This window comes from Protopterus annectens, chromosome 2.part0, assembly GCF_019279795.1.
Source record: "Protopterus annectens isolate FY-2018-M chromosome 2.part0, PAN1.0, whole genome shotgun sequence".
Taxonomy (NCBI): Eukaryota; Metazoa; Chordata; order Ceratodontiformes; family Protopteridae; genus Protopterus; species Protopterus annectens.
The window spans coordinates 1,948,780,688-1,948,799,319 of NC_056728.1; the positions used below are offsets into that span (position 1 = coordinate 1,948,780,688).

Consider the following 18,632-nt stretch of genomic DNA (forward strand, 5'->3'; position numbering starts at 1 on the left):
ATGTTGCTCTTAGTCAAGAGGGACATGGGTGATTGTTGCCCGTGTTCAAAGGAATATAGGTAGACTTGTGAGGGGGGGGGGGTGTGATTTACACTTTAGGTTTGGCAATAGGATATAATAGCATGGCTATGGTTGTTTTTTTTTTCTTTGCCTTAATTATGGTTATCACCGTTGTTGGGAACTAATTGGTTGGGAAAAGAGTGGTGTATTATTTATAGAATAGGCCCCTTTGTAATGCAATCATTTGTTTATTTCACATGGGTATTAGTTGTATCGTGAATCTGTCAGGTGTGGAGGAAATCTTACGGGTATTTTTGTTAATGCATCTTAAGTTTCATTGGTGTTTTGTATGTGATAGTAAATGCATTTTAAGCTGTTGATGAAGGAGATACGCCTGTAGTGGTGCATACTGTCATTAAGAAGTTGTGATTATGTGTGGATGAAGTATTTACAGTTTTTCTTTTACAGGTAGGTGGAAGGAGGGTTATGTCAGTTGATGGAGTGGTGTGAAAAGAGGTCATGGTCTTCCAGCAAGGCAGTCACATATGGAATTGTTTTATTTTCTTCCCAATAGTTACAACGTAATGGTTTGTTTGCTTGTTTTGGGTGGGGAGCATCAGAAGTGGAAGAAGAAGAAGAAAAAAAAAAAGAGGATATTGTACCTACTTTAAAGAGATCTCATTGGTATGATGGTATGTAATCGGGTTTAATAACCAAATAATATGGCTTGTTTGTTGAGTTGCTAGAATGCCATGATGGCTGTTAAGCTGTTTGATTGCTTATAAGGGATAGTTAGTGTGATGGCAGGATTGCTAGACAACGTGATTTTATGATACTATTTTGGTTATTTTAAGCAGTGAAACTAGGCTGGGATTAGGCATCATGCTTTGTTCTTGTTTGCTGTGTGGTTTCGGATGATGGTGGGCTTTGTGTTGGTTGTCCAGTTGAAGGGTAATGATGGGGGAGTCATTAGAATTGTTATTGCTCTGGCATTAAGGAGAGCTCATTTGGTTATTACTGGATTGGGTGGTAAATGGGGTTGCAATTTGGTATGATGGCATGTAGTTGACTCTGCGTGGTTTTTATAACACCCTTGAAGTCTTTGTGGAGCTGCCATTGGTCATGAAGTAAGGATTATTTAGCTCATGTGCAGTGGGTATACTAGGTTATCTTAGCATAGGTGAAGGGTCAGTGTTTTGTTTTCAGTGGTTTTGGTAACTGGTTATTTTTGTAATGTGATAGGGTTTTAGGAGTTAACTATATCCACCTTGGTTAGTGGGGACGGGGTACACCAAATGATGTTTGGCCGGATGCTTTAATGGTGTTTAGATTGCTGGAAGTGTGCTACAGAGAGGAGGAACAGCCTGATCAGGCTGGTGGGCAGAGAAGAGCGGTTGGCTTGCCCTCTTCTGTTCCCCCTCTGGTGCTGGAAGGTCAATTCAATAAGCTGGGAAAGGAAAGCGAGCGGTTATGCTGCTTGATAAGTATATAAGCAAGCGGGTGAAGTTGCTTATTGGATTGATGGTATAATGCAATAAATGGTAATGAGAGTGAGCGGTTATGCTGCTTGATAAGTACCGATAAATGGTAACGGAAGTGAGCGGGTATGCTGCTTCATAAGTAAGTGAGTAGAGGTATGGATGCTGCTTACTGATCAGGATGAGCAGGTTTACGCTGCCTGTCCTAAGATAATTTTACATGGATGTTATTTCATCTGTATCATGTTTGGTTGAAATGAATGAATATTGAGTAACATCTATGTTTATGAAAATTTAATAAAGGTCATCAAATGTCATTCGGTGTAATGTGTTTCTTGAAGGGGACTGGGACAAATGAGGTTTAAATCAGACCATTTTGTCCAGGGACACCTTCAAGGTGGGGGATTAGTTAGAGTTGCAGGATTTTTGAGGATAGGGTTAAATAGGAACAGATGAGGTTTGGGAGGAAGTGAGATAGGGGTAGGGAGGGGCTTAAAGGAGGTTAGGCAAGTATAACTGGATTAGGAGTCACATTTTGGCGTGAACTTGCTACCTGCCCTCCCTCCCTCTTTTTATTAGTTGGGATGTGGTTATGTTTAGTTTGGACAGGGCAGAGAAGAGGGGCTGGCTTGCCCTCTTCTTTTCCCCAACTGGTGCTGGATGGTCAATTCAATAAGTTAGAAAAGGAAAGTGAGAACTTGCGCTGCTTGACAAATACATAAGTAAGTGGAGGAAGCTGCTTATTTGGTTGATGATATAATGCAATAAATGGTAATAAAAGTGACCGGTTACACTGCTTGATAAGTATATAAGCAAACGGGTGAAGCTGCTTATTGGATGATGATATAATGCCATAAATGGTAATGAAAATGAGCGGTTACGCTGCTTGATAAGTATATAAGCAAGCGGGTGAAGCTGCTTATTGGATTGATGGTATAATGCCATAAATGGTAATGAAAGTGAGCGGTTACGCTACTTGATAAGTACCAATAAATGGTAACGGAAGTAAGTGGATACACTGCTTCATAAGTAGGTGAGTGGAGGTATGGATGCTGTTTACTGATCAGAATGAGCAGGTTTACGCTGTCCTGTCCTATGATAATGTTACATGGATGCTATTTCATTTGTATCATGTTTGGTTGAAATGAATGAATATTGAGGGTTGGGAGGGTGTCCTAATGGTTAAGGTGTTTGCCTTACAAACACAAGGTACAGGGTTTGAGTCTTACAAGGGGTAATTGGCTAGGCTTAAAATGGCTCGCAAGGGGAGTTAGTCTAGTACTAATCTATGAGTAACATTTATGTTTATGGAAATTTAATAAAGGTTGTCAAATGTCATTCGGTGTAATGTGTTTCTTGAAAGGGATCGGGACAATGTTATATTTGCAGGAAAAGAATGTAAGATAAGAGCTTGGTCTTATAACAAAAAGAAAATAAACAACCCTGATTTACAAAGAGCCCTGTCACAATTCAGTATCAAATGCATAACCAAAATGTGCTTCACACAAGCAATAATACCCAATGTGTTATTGTGGAAATAATGCCAACCCAGGGGTAATCTGAGACCCGACAAGGTGTTACTTCCACAATAATACACACCCTGGAGGGAATTATTGTGTTTAGAAAATGGGCTGTCTTTAAAACTGTTCTGTTATTTATTTATTTTTTATTACTGTATTTTTTATATATTTTTTTGATGTAAAATAGTTTCTCTGTCTAATGTTTCAAACTTGCTGTAGTGTATGCTAATGGTGTTGGAGGAAGCATTTTACATCCAAAATATAACACTTTAAAAAAAATTGAAGAATGTTCAGATTTTTGGCTCATATGTTTGGTCCCTTTCTCATAAATTTTGTTGTTTTCTGACATATTACTGTGGATTGAAGTCATTAAATAATGCCAAATATTTGAGTTTCACACTTCATATCCTTCAAAAAATACATGCTGATGGAAACCCTGTTATTCTAGCAACTTTCTAAGTTTATAAGAGTAATATTTTAAAATCTATTCATTTGTCCCCCTGTTATCTGTGGCTCTGTCTAGACTTCTTGGGACAAGGGGTTGAGTGGTATGGTTGATAGGTACATAAACCTCTTAGCTGATGCTGCTGCTGACAGAGATCACTTTCACTCTTCATTCTCTCTCTCTCTCTAACACACACAGACACGCATACACACACACACACACACACACACACACACACACACACACACACACACACACACACACACAGTCTCTTTTTTGCACACATTCTCTCACACACACAGAGAAACATAAACCCACATAATACAGACACTTTTTTGGCTTCATTTATTTTTTTACACTCGCTGAACAGCAAAAGTGCTACTTAGTGAGTCAAGATAATTGCTCAAGCGATTTTTTTCTCACTCTCATACATGCATACACACTCCCTCACAGACAAACATATACATGGACTCTTTTTTTATTTTATTTTTTAATGTTGTACTTGCTAAACAGCAAAAGTGCTGCTTAGTGACTGAAAAATAATAGCTTGATCAAACTCTCTCTCATTCTCATGCATGCATACACTCCCGCACACAAATAAACACATACACACATTTTTTTTTATTTAAATTTTTTTTTATTTTATATTCACATAACCACAAAAGTACTGCTTAGTGAGTATAAAATAATGGCTGTTATTTTTTTTCAGTCCGAGCTCCATGGCAGATTGATATGCTGTTGTGAAGCAGCGGACTCATTTTTCAGCGGGCATTACCTATAGAATAACACCCTGCTGGTGTTCTCCAATCAAGGTGTGATCTACAGTTCACCCATTATCTAATGTTCTATAAAACTGTTTGGTAAAGTGGAGTTTATATCTTAGAGGAGCTCCTACTATATATGTATATGTATATATATATATATATATATATATATATATATATATATATATATATATATAAATATATATATCTGTGTGATGTCCCACTACTGGACCAGTAATCAAGGAGCCTCAATTCTCACCACCGGCACCTGTGGAGAATGTTCACTGGGAGGATAACAGGTACACAAACAGTATTTCCAGATGCAGCTCTCTGCATCAAGTGCAATTTGCCTTAAGAGCACACAGAGACCAGAGTCAGTCCAGGGCTGGTTTCTCTCTTTCTTCAGATCCCCAATAAGGCTCCCCACTGGGACATCTATAGATGGTTCCATGCCAAGTCCTCTAACACTCTGTCTGTCTAACCAGTGCTTCATGTCCCTGCCCAAGTAGCGGACACACACAGACAGACACACAGAAAGACACACACACACACACACAGACACACACAGACACAGAAACACAGACACAGACACAGACACAGACACAGACACAGACACAGACACAGACACAGACACAGACACAGACACACACACACACACACACACACACACACACACACACACACACACACACACACAGACACACACACACACACACACACACACACACACACACACACACACACACACCTTGGAAAGGCTGGCACAGGTTTACTAGCTATGCCCCCTTCTGCCTGGACTATAAGGTAGTACCACTGCCACCAGAACCTTTCACCAGCTACTTTAAGGATCATGACAAAGGGTGTCCAATATTATGGTGTAATATTAATATTAATACTAATACAAATGGTACTTTGACGAAAGGCAAGGCTATTAAGGGTGGACCACACAGTATCACCAAATAAATATACAAGTACTCTCAAAACTTAAATATCTCTACAAAGATCAGTCAAAATGAAAGGTTTAAATATTTTTAATAATAACTAGTAAAATAATAAGACAATATTAAATATATATTCACAGTGACGTCAGTGTTCAAACATCAAGAAACATTTAAATAACATTGCAGGACAGGCTCAGACAAATAAAGAAAAACAATACCTAAACTAAGCTTCACTATATTCCTGACTGTATCTAAGAGGATTACTACTCCCTACTTACTTAACAGAGCAAGGCAGATGATGCGGTAAATGGTCCTTCTTGTTGTTTTCAAGGCTCAAGACGGAATACAGAATGATCTGTCTCTCACTAAAAGACTTCTCAAAATAAAATCTAAAACATTACTGCTGGGATAGCTTGCAGAATGACATAATTTCTGGTCATCTGACTTCTAGTTCCCATCCAAAACCCCCACTGCTGGAAGGACTTAGCATCTACCTGTAAAAATTCACACACAAAGACTTTCACACTAAAGCCCTGAATAGCACTAGCCTCTAATTTGACTGATTAGTGGTAGTGTTATGGAAGGGGTGTTTTTAAGATAAGGTATAGGGTTAGGGTTAGGGGTAGCATTTGGGTCACAAAACCTTAGTAAAGGGGTGAAGGCGGCTTTGCCCCCTGTACCACAATAGCAATACTTGCAAAGCCTAACCCTGTTCATAACCCTAACCCTACACCTTACCTTAAAAAAACACTTTCTGCAACTTCATCACTAAATAAGACAGGCTTAGAGACACACGCATACACACATACCAATTCATACATGCACATTTCTATCTGTCCACTTACCTAACTCTTACCCTAACTGTAAAACACACATGCGCGCACACACACACAGACACACACACACACACACACACACACACACACACACACACACACACACACACACACACACACACACACACACACACACACACACACAAACACACACACACAAACACACACACACAAACACACACACACACACACACACACACACACACACACATCCCCCCTCTCTAACTCTAACTGCAAACATTCACACACACTCTTACCTTTTACAATGAAGCATGCATCCTACAAAATGAACAATCAATACACTGAATGTTCACATAAAATTACCATGCAGAGTTCATTATTTCAAGAAAATTAATGTGTGACAGAATGAATATATATATATATATATATATATATATATATATATATATATACATATATATATATATATATATATATATATATATATATATATATATATATATATATATATATATATTTTTTTTTTTTCTGTAAAGGACCCAGAATGATGTTGAAATTCAATTGCTTTGCTAAATAAAACGCATAAGGTAACCTATTGGATACTAACTGTCACTTGTAGGTGTAGAAACTAAAGCTTAGTTAACTCTTTTCTCAGGTTTACTACAAGGACTTGAATCCCGAGCACTCAAGGACTGCTCTCTAGAGGGCAGGTTTCCAAGAATCTTGTAGCATGTGTAGGTTCAAATACAAGTTCAGGCAAGTAGCTGGGGTGGGAGTGCAGATAAAGGCAGGGGAGTTTTAAGATTAGGAAGAGGGAATAGAGTTTTAGGGTTAGGTATCAGGAAGACATTTTGTGGTTAAGAAGCAGGAAGGAGATTTAGGTTTAGAGAGTGGGAGGGAAGTTTTAGAGTTAGGTAATGAAAAAGGAGTTTTGGGGTTAGGGAGCTGGAAGGGAATCTCCATTTTAGTGAGCAGGAGGGGAGAATTTGAAAGCAATCAAGGAATTTAAGTTTTGAGATGTAGGTTGAAATGTTAGGGTGAAGGAGTGAGAAGTCAGGTTAGGAACTGTTTGGGAGTTTTAGGGCTAGAATTAGAACTCTGGTAGGGCTATAGAGTTTTATAGGGTTGGGTATTGGGAGGGCTAAGCAGTTATGGGAGGTACTTATGGGAGATTGGGCTAGTGGGAGATCTGGCCAGTGGCAGTGAGTGAGTGTGTCATCAGCTACTGACACATGAGCAATTGTAGTTGACCCCTTTATCTCTATATCGTACCACTGGCATTTTGTGCTACAAGAATGTCTGAATTCAGTCTGCAGGTATCAGAGTCTTCTGACCCATTTAAAGTGCTAATGCTCAGTGTTTTCCCTAATTCTGCTCTCCAAGTTATGTCAATTGATTTGTCTCTAATGCCATCTGTTGTTCAAATGTTTTTGGAATCTGGTGCATCCTTACTTTAGTTTTATTCTAAATGCTAAAATATTGGATGGTTAAGAACATGCATCTGTATTTCTTTCTCAGAAATTAGACATTGTTTATACATTGGAATTCTGGATACTAGAACATCTACTCTAGTAAGCTACGCTCTCAATTCCAATCAATGTGGAATTATGTGGGTTGTGCAGGAAACAAAAAGATTTGGCTACTCTGGAGATTTTTCTTTTCCTTAAGACAATGGACACCAGATTTATCATTCATAAGTTACCCCTGGCTACTTACCATCTATAAGTAGCCAGGGATGTGAGGATGCAATGAGGCTTGTCCACCAGAAAAAAAAAGGTTTATAGTGGTTTTGCAGTCTCAAGTGTGGATTGTGCTCAGATGACTCCAGTGGACAGTTCCAGTGGACAGTGACTGATGCTCTATGAGATGATGACAGCTCCCTTGAAGTTTCAGTAGGTAAACAGAACTTACGTTAGCATTGTCTGTTTTAAGAGGTCTTGAGCATTATTTCAATATCTGTGTTATCTTCAGTTAGATAATATATATTGCTAGATTAGTGCTTTAAACCCAACTATTACATTTTCCTGCAGGTATACAACAGTTTAGTAAGATGTGTGGCGACAAGCTTAATTGAAGTTCTGGCTCTGTGAATAGAAAATGAGACACAGATCTGCAAGTGGTATAGCTTTCATCCTTAGGATAGTGTCACACTATACCAGGCACTTAAACACTATTGACATTATACTAGTTTGGCTTTGTAGTGCTAGGAGATGAAGCTCTTAGTGCAACCTAGGTGACTAGCTTTTGATTAGTGGCCCCAGCAATGGAAGAGCCAAGCAGCAAGGGAGATAAATGAGTGGAAATGCCCACTTGCTTCTCTGTTAGGGTTAGGAAGTTAACAAGCACATGATAACCAAATAGGTAAGTGTGATTTTTCTGGTGGAGTCTAGAGAAACCACTAACTGTTCTTGAGAGGAGGGTTTGGGGTTGCTTGCTGGCAATGTCTCTTGCAAAAGTGAAGCATAACAGGTGTGGCTAGCCCATTGCATGTACTCCTTTGGTTCTGCAAGTCATGTCTGCAGAGAGGAAAATAGGGCTAACAGAAATCCCATAAATAACCCCTAAAGGCTGTCTAAATAATGCCCTGTCCCAGATGACCCTTGCCCTAGTGATCTACAATGAATAGCCCAATTGGATAGGAGGAGGATGTTTGTCAACAGGCAGAAGGGCAAAGACCATCAAACACACACACACACACACACACACACACACACACACAAAATTAGATCTGTTGCTTATGCAATGAATCCAAGAAATTAGAAAAGAATAGACAATAGAACTAAAAAGGTAATAAAATCACATCAGATAAAGGAAGTACATATACCAGCTACTAGGAAGAAAGTTTCAGATTTAGAGGGAAGATTAGAGACATTTAAAATACTCTACCTCAATATTAACTCTCAATGTGTTAATCTTGAAGCACAACATATACGTGCTTTTCTTTAGACAAATATAATAATTAAAGTTATAGGATCTGCATATTAAGTTAATTGATAAACAAATAATGTCTGAACTTCAATCATAAATTAATAAATTAAAGCTTAAATAAATCACCTGGGATAGATAATATTATACAGAAATGTTTAAAACTTCTGCCCAAGGAAGCTTTAGTTTTGATGTTAAACGTGTTTAACCTAGTAAAGGATGGTATAGATATGCCTCCTTCTTGGAAGTATACAGTAGTAGCAGCTATTTTGAAATCTGAAAGAAGTGCTGCTCAGTGTTCCTGTTATAGACCAATATCTCATTTGAATGTTGACTACAAACTGCTTACGACAATTCATGCTGATGCAATTAACTTAAATTAAATGAAAAGACAAAACTGTTGTTATTGAACTCTGAGAAAATAGATTTGAATAAGAAATTCTCTCAGTATCGTTTCTGATAATAAAATTAAATATATGATACAAGTGAGACATTATCTCTTAACTATAATAATATTTTAAATCGTATAAAATGTCTCATACAAAAATGGAAGTTCTTGTTTACAATGGTGGACAGATTATACATAATTAAAATGATTAACTTTCCGAAATTATTATATTTTATGCAAGTATTTTCTATTCCCTCTTCTAAATAATATATAAAACAGTTTAACAAGTTGATGGTTAACATTTTATGTTTTAATAGTAGACCCAGAATAGCTATCAATCATCACTTAAATGACTGGGAAGCAGGGTGTATAAATCTACCTGATACAGAGATTTATGCTTTATCATCTGCCATGGCTAAACACCACTTATACAGCCAGATGAAAACAAATCTATGAAAACATTTGGTTGTAATCAAGCCAGTCAGTGTCACAGAATATACATATTTGATATCCAATAATTTCTTCAGGATAGTGAGAGAATAGCCTTTGATAAAAAGAAATATAGTTCTAAATTTATAGCTGAAACATTAAAACTATTCAATGATTATTTAAACAAGAATCCAGATATTAAATCATGGACTTTTTTGTTATATCCCATTGCCTGTACTAAGGATTGTATGTATACATTTGATGTGACCACAATCAAAGCTCTCCGGAAAAAGGAATTATTTTTTGGGCTCAGTTGTTACATACTGGTAAACTATTAGCAATTAAACCAGTTATGCATAAATTTGATCTACATAGTAGTATGTGGTTACCAGTATAGTATCTAAGGCAATATATTATAAATAAATTGGAAGCGAGTCCAACCATTAGACAAAAGGTCCCTAAATTTATTGAATATATTGCTTATTTAACAAATAATGCTATTCAGAGAAAAGGGTACTTATCTAAAATTTATAAAATAGTTAAAAGCACAAAAGCATATTATAAAGAGAATTTTTGGGATTATTACAAATTAATTAATAAAAGAGCTCCTGATGAAAATGAAAAAAGATGGATACTAGTTTTCTACTATGTGTACATCCTTGTCAGTCCAATGGAAGTTATTTGCATAAAAATTTCTTCACAGGTCTTTTTTGACACCTCATAGGTTAGGATTAATGTTTAAACAAGAAATGGATTGTTGGAGGTGTAAAGCAAAACTGAAGGCAAACTGGCAACACAAGTTTTTTTGGTTGTCAATTGCTTAAAGTATTTTAGGACAAGTATTTTAGGACAAAGTGAACTAATTTTTACCAACAGTTTTTAATATGTTTCAGTTGTTTAAATGTTTAATTCTGTTTAATGCACCTATTCCCAATGTGTACCCAGAGCAAAGTATTTTCTTCTTTGGAATCTTTTAGCTATTGCATGCCAGATAGTTACATCCAACATGTCATATATGCACAAACCCTAAAACCACACAATCATTACTTTGGAAACCCCCTTGCCTTCAGAACAGGCATAATTAATACCATCCCATTCAACCCAAAGCCATTATCAGCTCTAAGCTTCAGAATATTCTCCATCCTGTTCTTTAAGTCACCTAGTCTACCACTCTCATCTACAATTTCAACTACCATAAATTTACACTCATGGGGAGTGCCAGTTTCCAATACATGTCTAACAAGTGCACTAGTAGTATTCTGAGTTCTCACAAAATACAAGTAGGTACAGACAATTTCAGAAGTATGGCACCTTCTAGATAGGAAATTAAAATAAACAATATTAAAGGATGTCAGACTGATGTTCAGTATTCTGTCTGTGTACCAACACTCTATCATGTAATGCTGGAGCTAAATTCCATGGGATGGCACTAAATATTTTCTACTTTGTCAATGTGATGCTAGAAATGTTAAAATGAAATGGGAAATGTGTACAAGAAACTTTTACATAAAACAATTAACATTTAATAATGATACTCTTTGCCAAAGAAGTCTAAAAGTAAGAAAGAGAACGTATGTTGTCTGGTTAGCACTAGGTCAAACTATTCGAGAAACACCTCATAATGTGCACATTAATCTTTGTAACATTTCCCCTCTCACCATTCGTTGGATAGTAACTCTGTCAAGGTGTTCTCGAGCGGCACTTCTGGCTCTCTGAATTTCCTCCTCAATTTGCGCAAGCTGACTGCTGAAACGGACACTTCTGCTTGCACCTTCACTAGGTCCTTCAGTTCTGCAAGGAAAATGCAGTAATTTAGATTGAAATAATATTTCTCTTTGAGGGATACTTGAATCAAGTCAGGCAAGAAGAACAATTAGACTTCATTGTAAACTGGTTTTCATGACAGACAACAGCATCTAGAGCTGTTGTATTTCACCTGTTTTCCTATCTACCACCTTAGCTCTTGATTCTCAACAGGCAAAATCATACTTCCATGTACCCCCTTCTAGAACTGCTTTAGGTATGTTATACACATTTATGGCTTTTAACTCACAGCACTGTTCTTTCCACCACCACACACACACTTTAAAAATACTAGCCCAATGCCTTTGTAGGTCTCATTTTAAAACATGCTACCATCTATATTTATAGAACTCCTTCAAATAATAGAGTATCTTACTATCAGAATATTTTTCCTCTGTCCTTCCCGTCTCTTCATCTCAATGGCCCTTTTTCCTTCCTAAGTACACATACACACACACACACACACACACACACACACACACACACACACACACACACACACACACACACACGCACACGCACACACACACACACTCACACACACACTCGCACACATGCACACACACATTTTTTTAGGGATGTAGATCGCCCCATCAAATGTAAACTATGCTGACACCTGTCTGTTCGACAGCATTTGGTTAACTGAGACAGATGGTCTGCAAGTGTATTAGATTGACAATACCTGGGGAGGAAAATATCCCCTTTCTCTAGGGATTGTGTAATACTGGAATTAGTATATATAATTAGCAGAAGGTGTTGGGGAGCAGCCCCCCACATGGAAGGTTCAGGGGAGCTTGCCCCCTGTAAAAAACCTTGCTGCTGGTTTAGTCTGCTCCAGGGTAATCCCTGGAGCATGCACAGAGGACCTGCCGATATTTGTGAATTTGACCTTATGATGTTGATCTCCTGAGTGTAAGTGCAGTGTAATTTCAACGGTGTTCCCTACACCCATATATATATATATATGTATATGGTTCCCCGTCAAAACACTGAAATCTCATTTCACTGTAATCCAAATGGTTAAACCTATTTTAATGAAGAATCATTTCAGTGAAAACTCATTTCATAAAAAACAAGTCTGTAGAAAGTTTGCAATGGTATTATTACTTATCCTAGGAGTTATTAGGGAAATGAGTCTAGTACAGAAGGTGTGAATTGCAGTGGTCAGCATCATGCTGCAACTGCAGATGTAAAGGTTTCCTCTTGAGCACTTATTAACAGTGTGTTTTTTTTTTAATTTCTCTGCAGTTGTGAGCAGAAGTGTAGCTGGTTCAATTACTGCCCGGGGCCAGTGCTGTGAACCAACTCTCCTCCCCCTCAGCTCTACAAGTGAAGAAAAAAAAAAAAAAACACTTTACTGTAATAACCCATAAATGATTGGCTTATTACAGTCAGATGCATGCACCTCCACCTCAAAAAAAAAAAAAAAAAATGGATGCTCCTTCTACTGGCACACCAACGAGATGGCCAGATGCATGACACGCTCCCACCCTCCCTCCAACCCCAGCCATTCAGGTCCCATTTCTGTGCCATGCTCCTCAACCCTCATTTAACATATATTATTAAAAACATTTATTCTTCACACCTGACTCCAGAATTTCACTTGCTCAAGCTTACGTTCTACCTAACCTATTCTATTGCTCTCAAATCTTAACTAACTTACAATCCTCACTTTTTCCTAAATTGGAAACACCTACAATAAAATTGCAAGATTTGCTGCCAATCTACCTCCTAAATAATACCACTGTCATGCTCTTCTAACATTCAGTTGTTATAGAGTTTTCTAACCAGCTCTTATCCACTCAACGTCTCACAATCCATTCTATCTTTAACAAGCCCTCTGCATGCCCTAACTAGTCCTCTCTTCTCACCCTATATAATCCCCCTCGGTCCCTCAGAAGTTCAGATAAATTTCTCTTACAGATATACAAACCTAATAAATCTATTGGCCAAAATTTTTACAGCTATATTCCTACTCTTGCTTGGAATAAGCTCCCCCTACACTTCAGATCCATTCCTCAAGTCCATGAGTTTAAGAAAGCTCTAAAAATTTACATATATAGTACCTGGATTTGTCACTGTAATCACCCTACTTGAATCTATTCCCTATTTTCTTATACACTGTGGATTATCTCTTACTAGTTTTCTTTTTTCTACCTGTTTCTTTTGTTTCTATTCTCATTTCTCTTATTTGTTCTATACTGTAATTTTGCATGTTGTCATCTTCTTTTTTGTATGCATAGCTTGTATACATATTTCTTTATGTATTTATATTGTCTTGCTTTTTATGGAGCTTTTCTATCCGGGCCTCCACTGAAAAAGGGCCCTAGCTCAGTTGGAGTAGCCCAGTTAACAAGTGTCAAATAAATAAATAAAATGGTTAGACAGAAATTATGAAAGTTTGTATTCACGAACAACCGGATCATTGTAAATTTTCCCCTGGTAAGTAAATGACTGGCCAACAAAACTTAAAAACACACCGAAGCAAATAAATCGCACCCACGTGGGGGGGGGGTGCTGTGCCCACCACACCCCCAGCTAAAAATACCAACGTTGAGATCACACTACAGTGGAAAAAAGGGCAAAGTTCACAACATTGGCCAACTGACTCTGTTCACAGTGAAATCTTATGACGACATAGACGTTCGAATATAACTTTTGTTTATGTCTCACCATTTTGTAACTCTGTGTTAATAATTTATTTTGAAACAGATCCATATTTATATATATATATATATATATATATATATATATATATATATATATATATATATATATATATATATATATATATATATATATATAATCTGTGTGTGTGTGTGTGTGTGTGTGTATGTATGTGTTTGCATGTGTATATATATATATATATATATATATATAAAATGTGTACATGTGCATCTCTTTCACTATATATACACACACATATATATATATATATATATATATATATATATATATATATATATGGATTCCTATTACAAGAATGAAAGTTCACTACTTCGAACTTGTAATAGGAAGCCTCACTTCTGCGAAAGTTCACTTTAACGAAAGTGAACTTTTGTGTAAGTGCACTTCACCGAAAACACTGCAGCACAGTGGAGGACATAAAAAACAAGCTATGTCCTCCACTATGGTGTGATAGTCACAGACCTTAGGGTTAGGGCACGGGTTAGAGTAAGGGGATAGTTAGTAAAGCTATCCCCTTACCCTAACTCATGCCCTAACCCTAAGGTTCGTGACTATCACACCATAGTGGGGGACATTGCTATGTCCTTCACTGCACTGCAATCGTCACGGATCTTAGGGTTAGGGCACGGGTCATGGTAAGTGGATAGCCCGCTTATTATGAGCCATGCCCTAACCCTAAGGTCCGCGAGTACTGCACGGAAGTTCAGTACAACACCCGTTCATTGTACTGAACTTTGTGTAAGTTCACTTTCGATTAAGTGCACTTTCGCTGCAGTGAGCATTCCATGCACTATTTCGAATTAGTGAAAATTCGAGCTAGTGTATGGAACCCATATATATATATATATATATATATATATATTTATATATATATATATATATATATATATATTTATATATATATATATATATATATATATATATATATATATGCATATATAATATATAGATAATTATAGACAGAATCACTTTTACAATGGTCTTTAAAGAACATTTCTCTTACTTTTTCAATTTCTCTTTTACTTCTTCTATTCTCCCTTCAGTTTGCTTGTGCCTACAATTATGGGGACAGCAAATATGCATAGGATCATAGGAAGTTACTAGCCTATTGGCCCTGAGGCTCTTACAAGCCTAACCAAGAATTTGGCCCATTTTCCAACAAGTCAGCACCCTATTCCACTTTCAAGCAGGGACACAGGTGGAATTCCAGGGGTGTATTTTCTGTTCCCCATCCAGTTATCTAGGTTGCACTTAGAAAGGTTTAATGAGGTACTCTGCTTTACATGAAGAGGGAGTCTGTTCCACAAAATGGGAAGCCTTTGAGAGGGCAGTGATGACTTGCTCCCTAGAGATAAGGAGAGGGGTCAGGTATTGTGGATGCCCTGTTTTACTGATGGGGGACAGAGGAGTTAAGTTTTCACTGAACCTGTCTGCCAGCAGGTTAGCTGTGTATGTGATGCAGGGTTTGTGTATGTGATGTCCTTGACCACCAGTTCTGAGCAGATCTGGATGTTTTCCTTGAGATTGCGGACATATGTGAAGAAAGCCTTATGATTTTTTTTTAGTAGATGTGGCCAGTTTGGTCTTGATGTTTGCCTTGGAGGATTTCACTAGTGCTCTTATTTGCTTGTTCAGGCTAAGGAAAGATGTGGATACTTCCAGATTTGAACCACCAACAGCATCACCCATACTAACTTCCCTAGCCCACTAAGCCACCCAAACTGCAGAGAATATTCCAGAGGGATCCATCACATACTGTCTGCTCAAAGTTAAAATAGCCTTTCTGTTTTCACAAAGGACTGTCTTTGTGTATTTAACTGTGCCTCTGCTGTCATAACAGTCCTTTAAGGCATCTAATTCAAAGATGTTAATGACTGCAAAGCATAAGAACCTTCATCTTCTTCTTAGTATCTTAAGCCCTTATATCAGCACAGGCCTCAAATGATTATACTGACTTGATTCTGTAAAAATAGTTTAATCTTACTTCAGTGCTTTCTAGGCCTAGACCATGCTCTTCTAGAACAGTTAATGTGTGACAATAAATAATTTTATGTTGCATTATACACAGAAATATATTTACACATTTTAAAGATCTATGATCTTTTGATGCTCTGGGGCTCTCTAACTTTTATGATAATTTGTATGCTAAATCCATTATTTTTGGCATCCACTTTTTAATCTGATTAATTGCTGCAGAAAAACCTACTTATGCAAAAACTGACTGGCAATTATACGAGTGGTTGATTGAGGGAACCATTGATAAAAGGGAATACGAATATTTGTTGATAGACTTTTCAGTACTACCAAAAATATTTGGGATCCCAAAAATACATAAAAATCCTAGGTATCCACCCTTTCGACCTATCGTGTCTGCCAGAGGCTCAGAAACGGAAGCTATTGCTTCCTTTATGAATTTCCACAATAAACAAGTCTTGATTAAATTTCCCCACATTTTGAGAGATTCGTGGCATTGTTTAGAATGAATTAACAAGTTAGAAATGGATGAAAGATTTGTGATGTTAACTATTGACGTGATCAACTTGTTTTCCATTATACCTCACGATCAAGGACTTGAGATGTTTAACAGCAGTCTGGATACGTTTAGTAACCTTAATGGAAGCAAAGTCAGTTTGATAGTTAACCTAGTTGAAATTGTCTTAAAAACAATTTTTTTTCGTTTGAAGGTGAACTTTTTAAACAAACAACAGGAGTAGCGATGGGAGCAAAGCGTGCACCAGTATACGCCAATTTGGTTTTGGCAGACTGGGAAACACAGTATGTTTTGACTACAAAGTTCATGAAATATATAAAATTATACCTGAGCTTCCTGGATGACATATTAATTTTTTGGAGTGGGTTAGAAGAAGAAATGTATAATTTATTGAATATATAAACACCTCCACTACATTTCTAAAGTTCACCCACAAAATACATTGTGACACTTGTGAATATTTAGATCTTCTGTTGATACATAACAGAGAAAACAACATGATGGAATTGAATTTGTTTAGGAAAAAAACTTATTTGAATTCTTTTTTGCACTTCGGGAGTTGTCACCCTTTTCATCAGAAAAAGAATATTATTAAGGGGCAAATGGTGAGACTCTCAAAACTAGTAAGTGAGGATAATCTGTTTGATGTGGAGCTTACTAGGTTAGTTAATATGTTCATTGAGCGGGGGTACCCTGTTGATATCTTACAGAACATTCATTCTGAAATTGAGATTAAAAGGAAAACAACCTTTAAACCTATATTAAAAGGAGGGTAAGGGCTATGATCCTGCCTTACAACCCTTTAGCAGGACAGATCAAGTCAATTATAATAGATACATGGGACAGTGTGCTCAACAATGACAATATTAGTATATTGGGCAACAAACCCACAATCACTTATGGTCGGGGTAAAAACCTGAAGGAATTAATGGAAATGGACAACAGTGTTGACGTGTATAAGAATTCCAAAATGAGCAAATTTGGGTCCTGTGCAGCTTGTAAATTTATAAACAATGGACCATATGTAGCAGTTCACAATTTTAGTAGGACTATAAAATGTCCAGGTTACGTTAATTGTAACACAAAAATGGTGATTTATATTGCTACATGATTAAGTTGCCCAACATTTTATATAGGGAAAACTATTAGAAAATTGAGATTGAGAATAAATGAACATATAAGAGATATTAAAAATAAAAAAAAGTTCTAATGCCCTATATATGCACAGTCAGGTTTGTTTAAATTTCAATAAATTTATATTTTTTGTGGTAGATAGGGTTCCACATAGCGATAGAGGGGGTGATGTCAAGACCTTTTTAGAGGTAAAGGAAAGTTTATGGCAACTTAGATTAGATGCCTTAAAACCTCCTGGAATTAATGACCATATTTCTATTTCGAGTATTCTAAAATTAAAATCTTATTGTATTTAAATAATGTGTCAACCAAGGTTTCTTAAAAAATTTTACATTATTGTATTTAAAAACAAAAATTTATATAGCAAAAATTTTTTTGAAGTGTGATTGATACATTGGTTGCCTTGACTGTAGGTCTGAGTTTAGTTTAGATTAAGAGTTTTAACAGGAAATATATATATAGTGTTAGTATAGTAACACATTATAACGTATTTTAATATATGGTAAGACATTTTTTAAAATGGTGTATATTATACGAATGTTTATATTTAGTGTGATTAATGTTTACATTAGGAATATAGGCCATTTTATGATAGCATTTTAAGGAAGGTATTTTTTTATTACACAAGATGCGTTTATGGTGATAGGATGAAAAAGAGGTGTGTGGATGACGTTATTGGTTTTAAAAATCTGTTACACAAGTAAATAATTAACTCTAATGAAGCCTGTGTTAATGTATGGGTGAAAGCGCTTAGTATTACGAGCAGTACGTTTTTGTATTTTGTGGTTCTGTGGCTTTCCATTAAAGCTTTTTCTGTTTTGGATCTTCA

General features: G+C 36.7%; 1 protein-coding gene across 1 annotated transcript in view; it reads right to left on the reverse strand.

Moving 5' to 3' along the window:
* MYOM2 (myomesin 2) overlaps nt 1-18,632 on the reverse strand; it is a 688,720-nt gene that overhangs the window by 576,273 nt on the left and 93,815 nt on the right. The window contains exon 4 of the mRNA XM_044061901.1: nt 11,346-11,478. Coding sequence (XP_043917836.1) covers nt 11,346-11,478 — 133 coding nt within the window. The remainder of the gene's footprint in view (nt 1-11,345; nt 11,479-18,632) is intronic.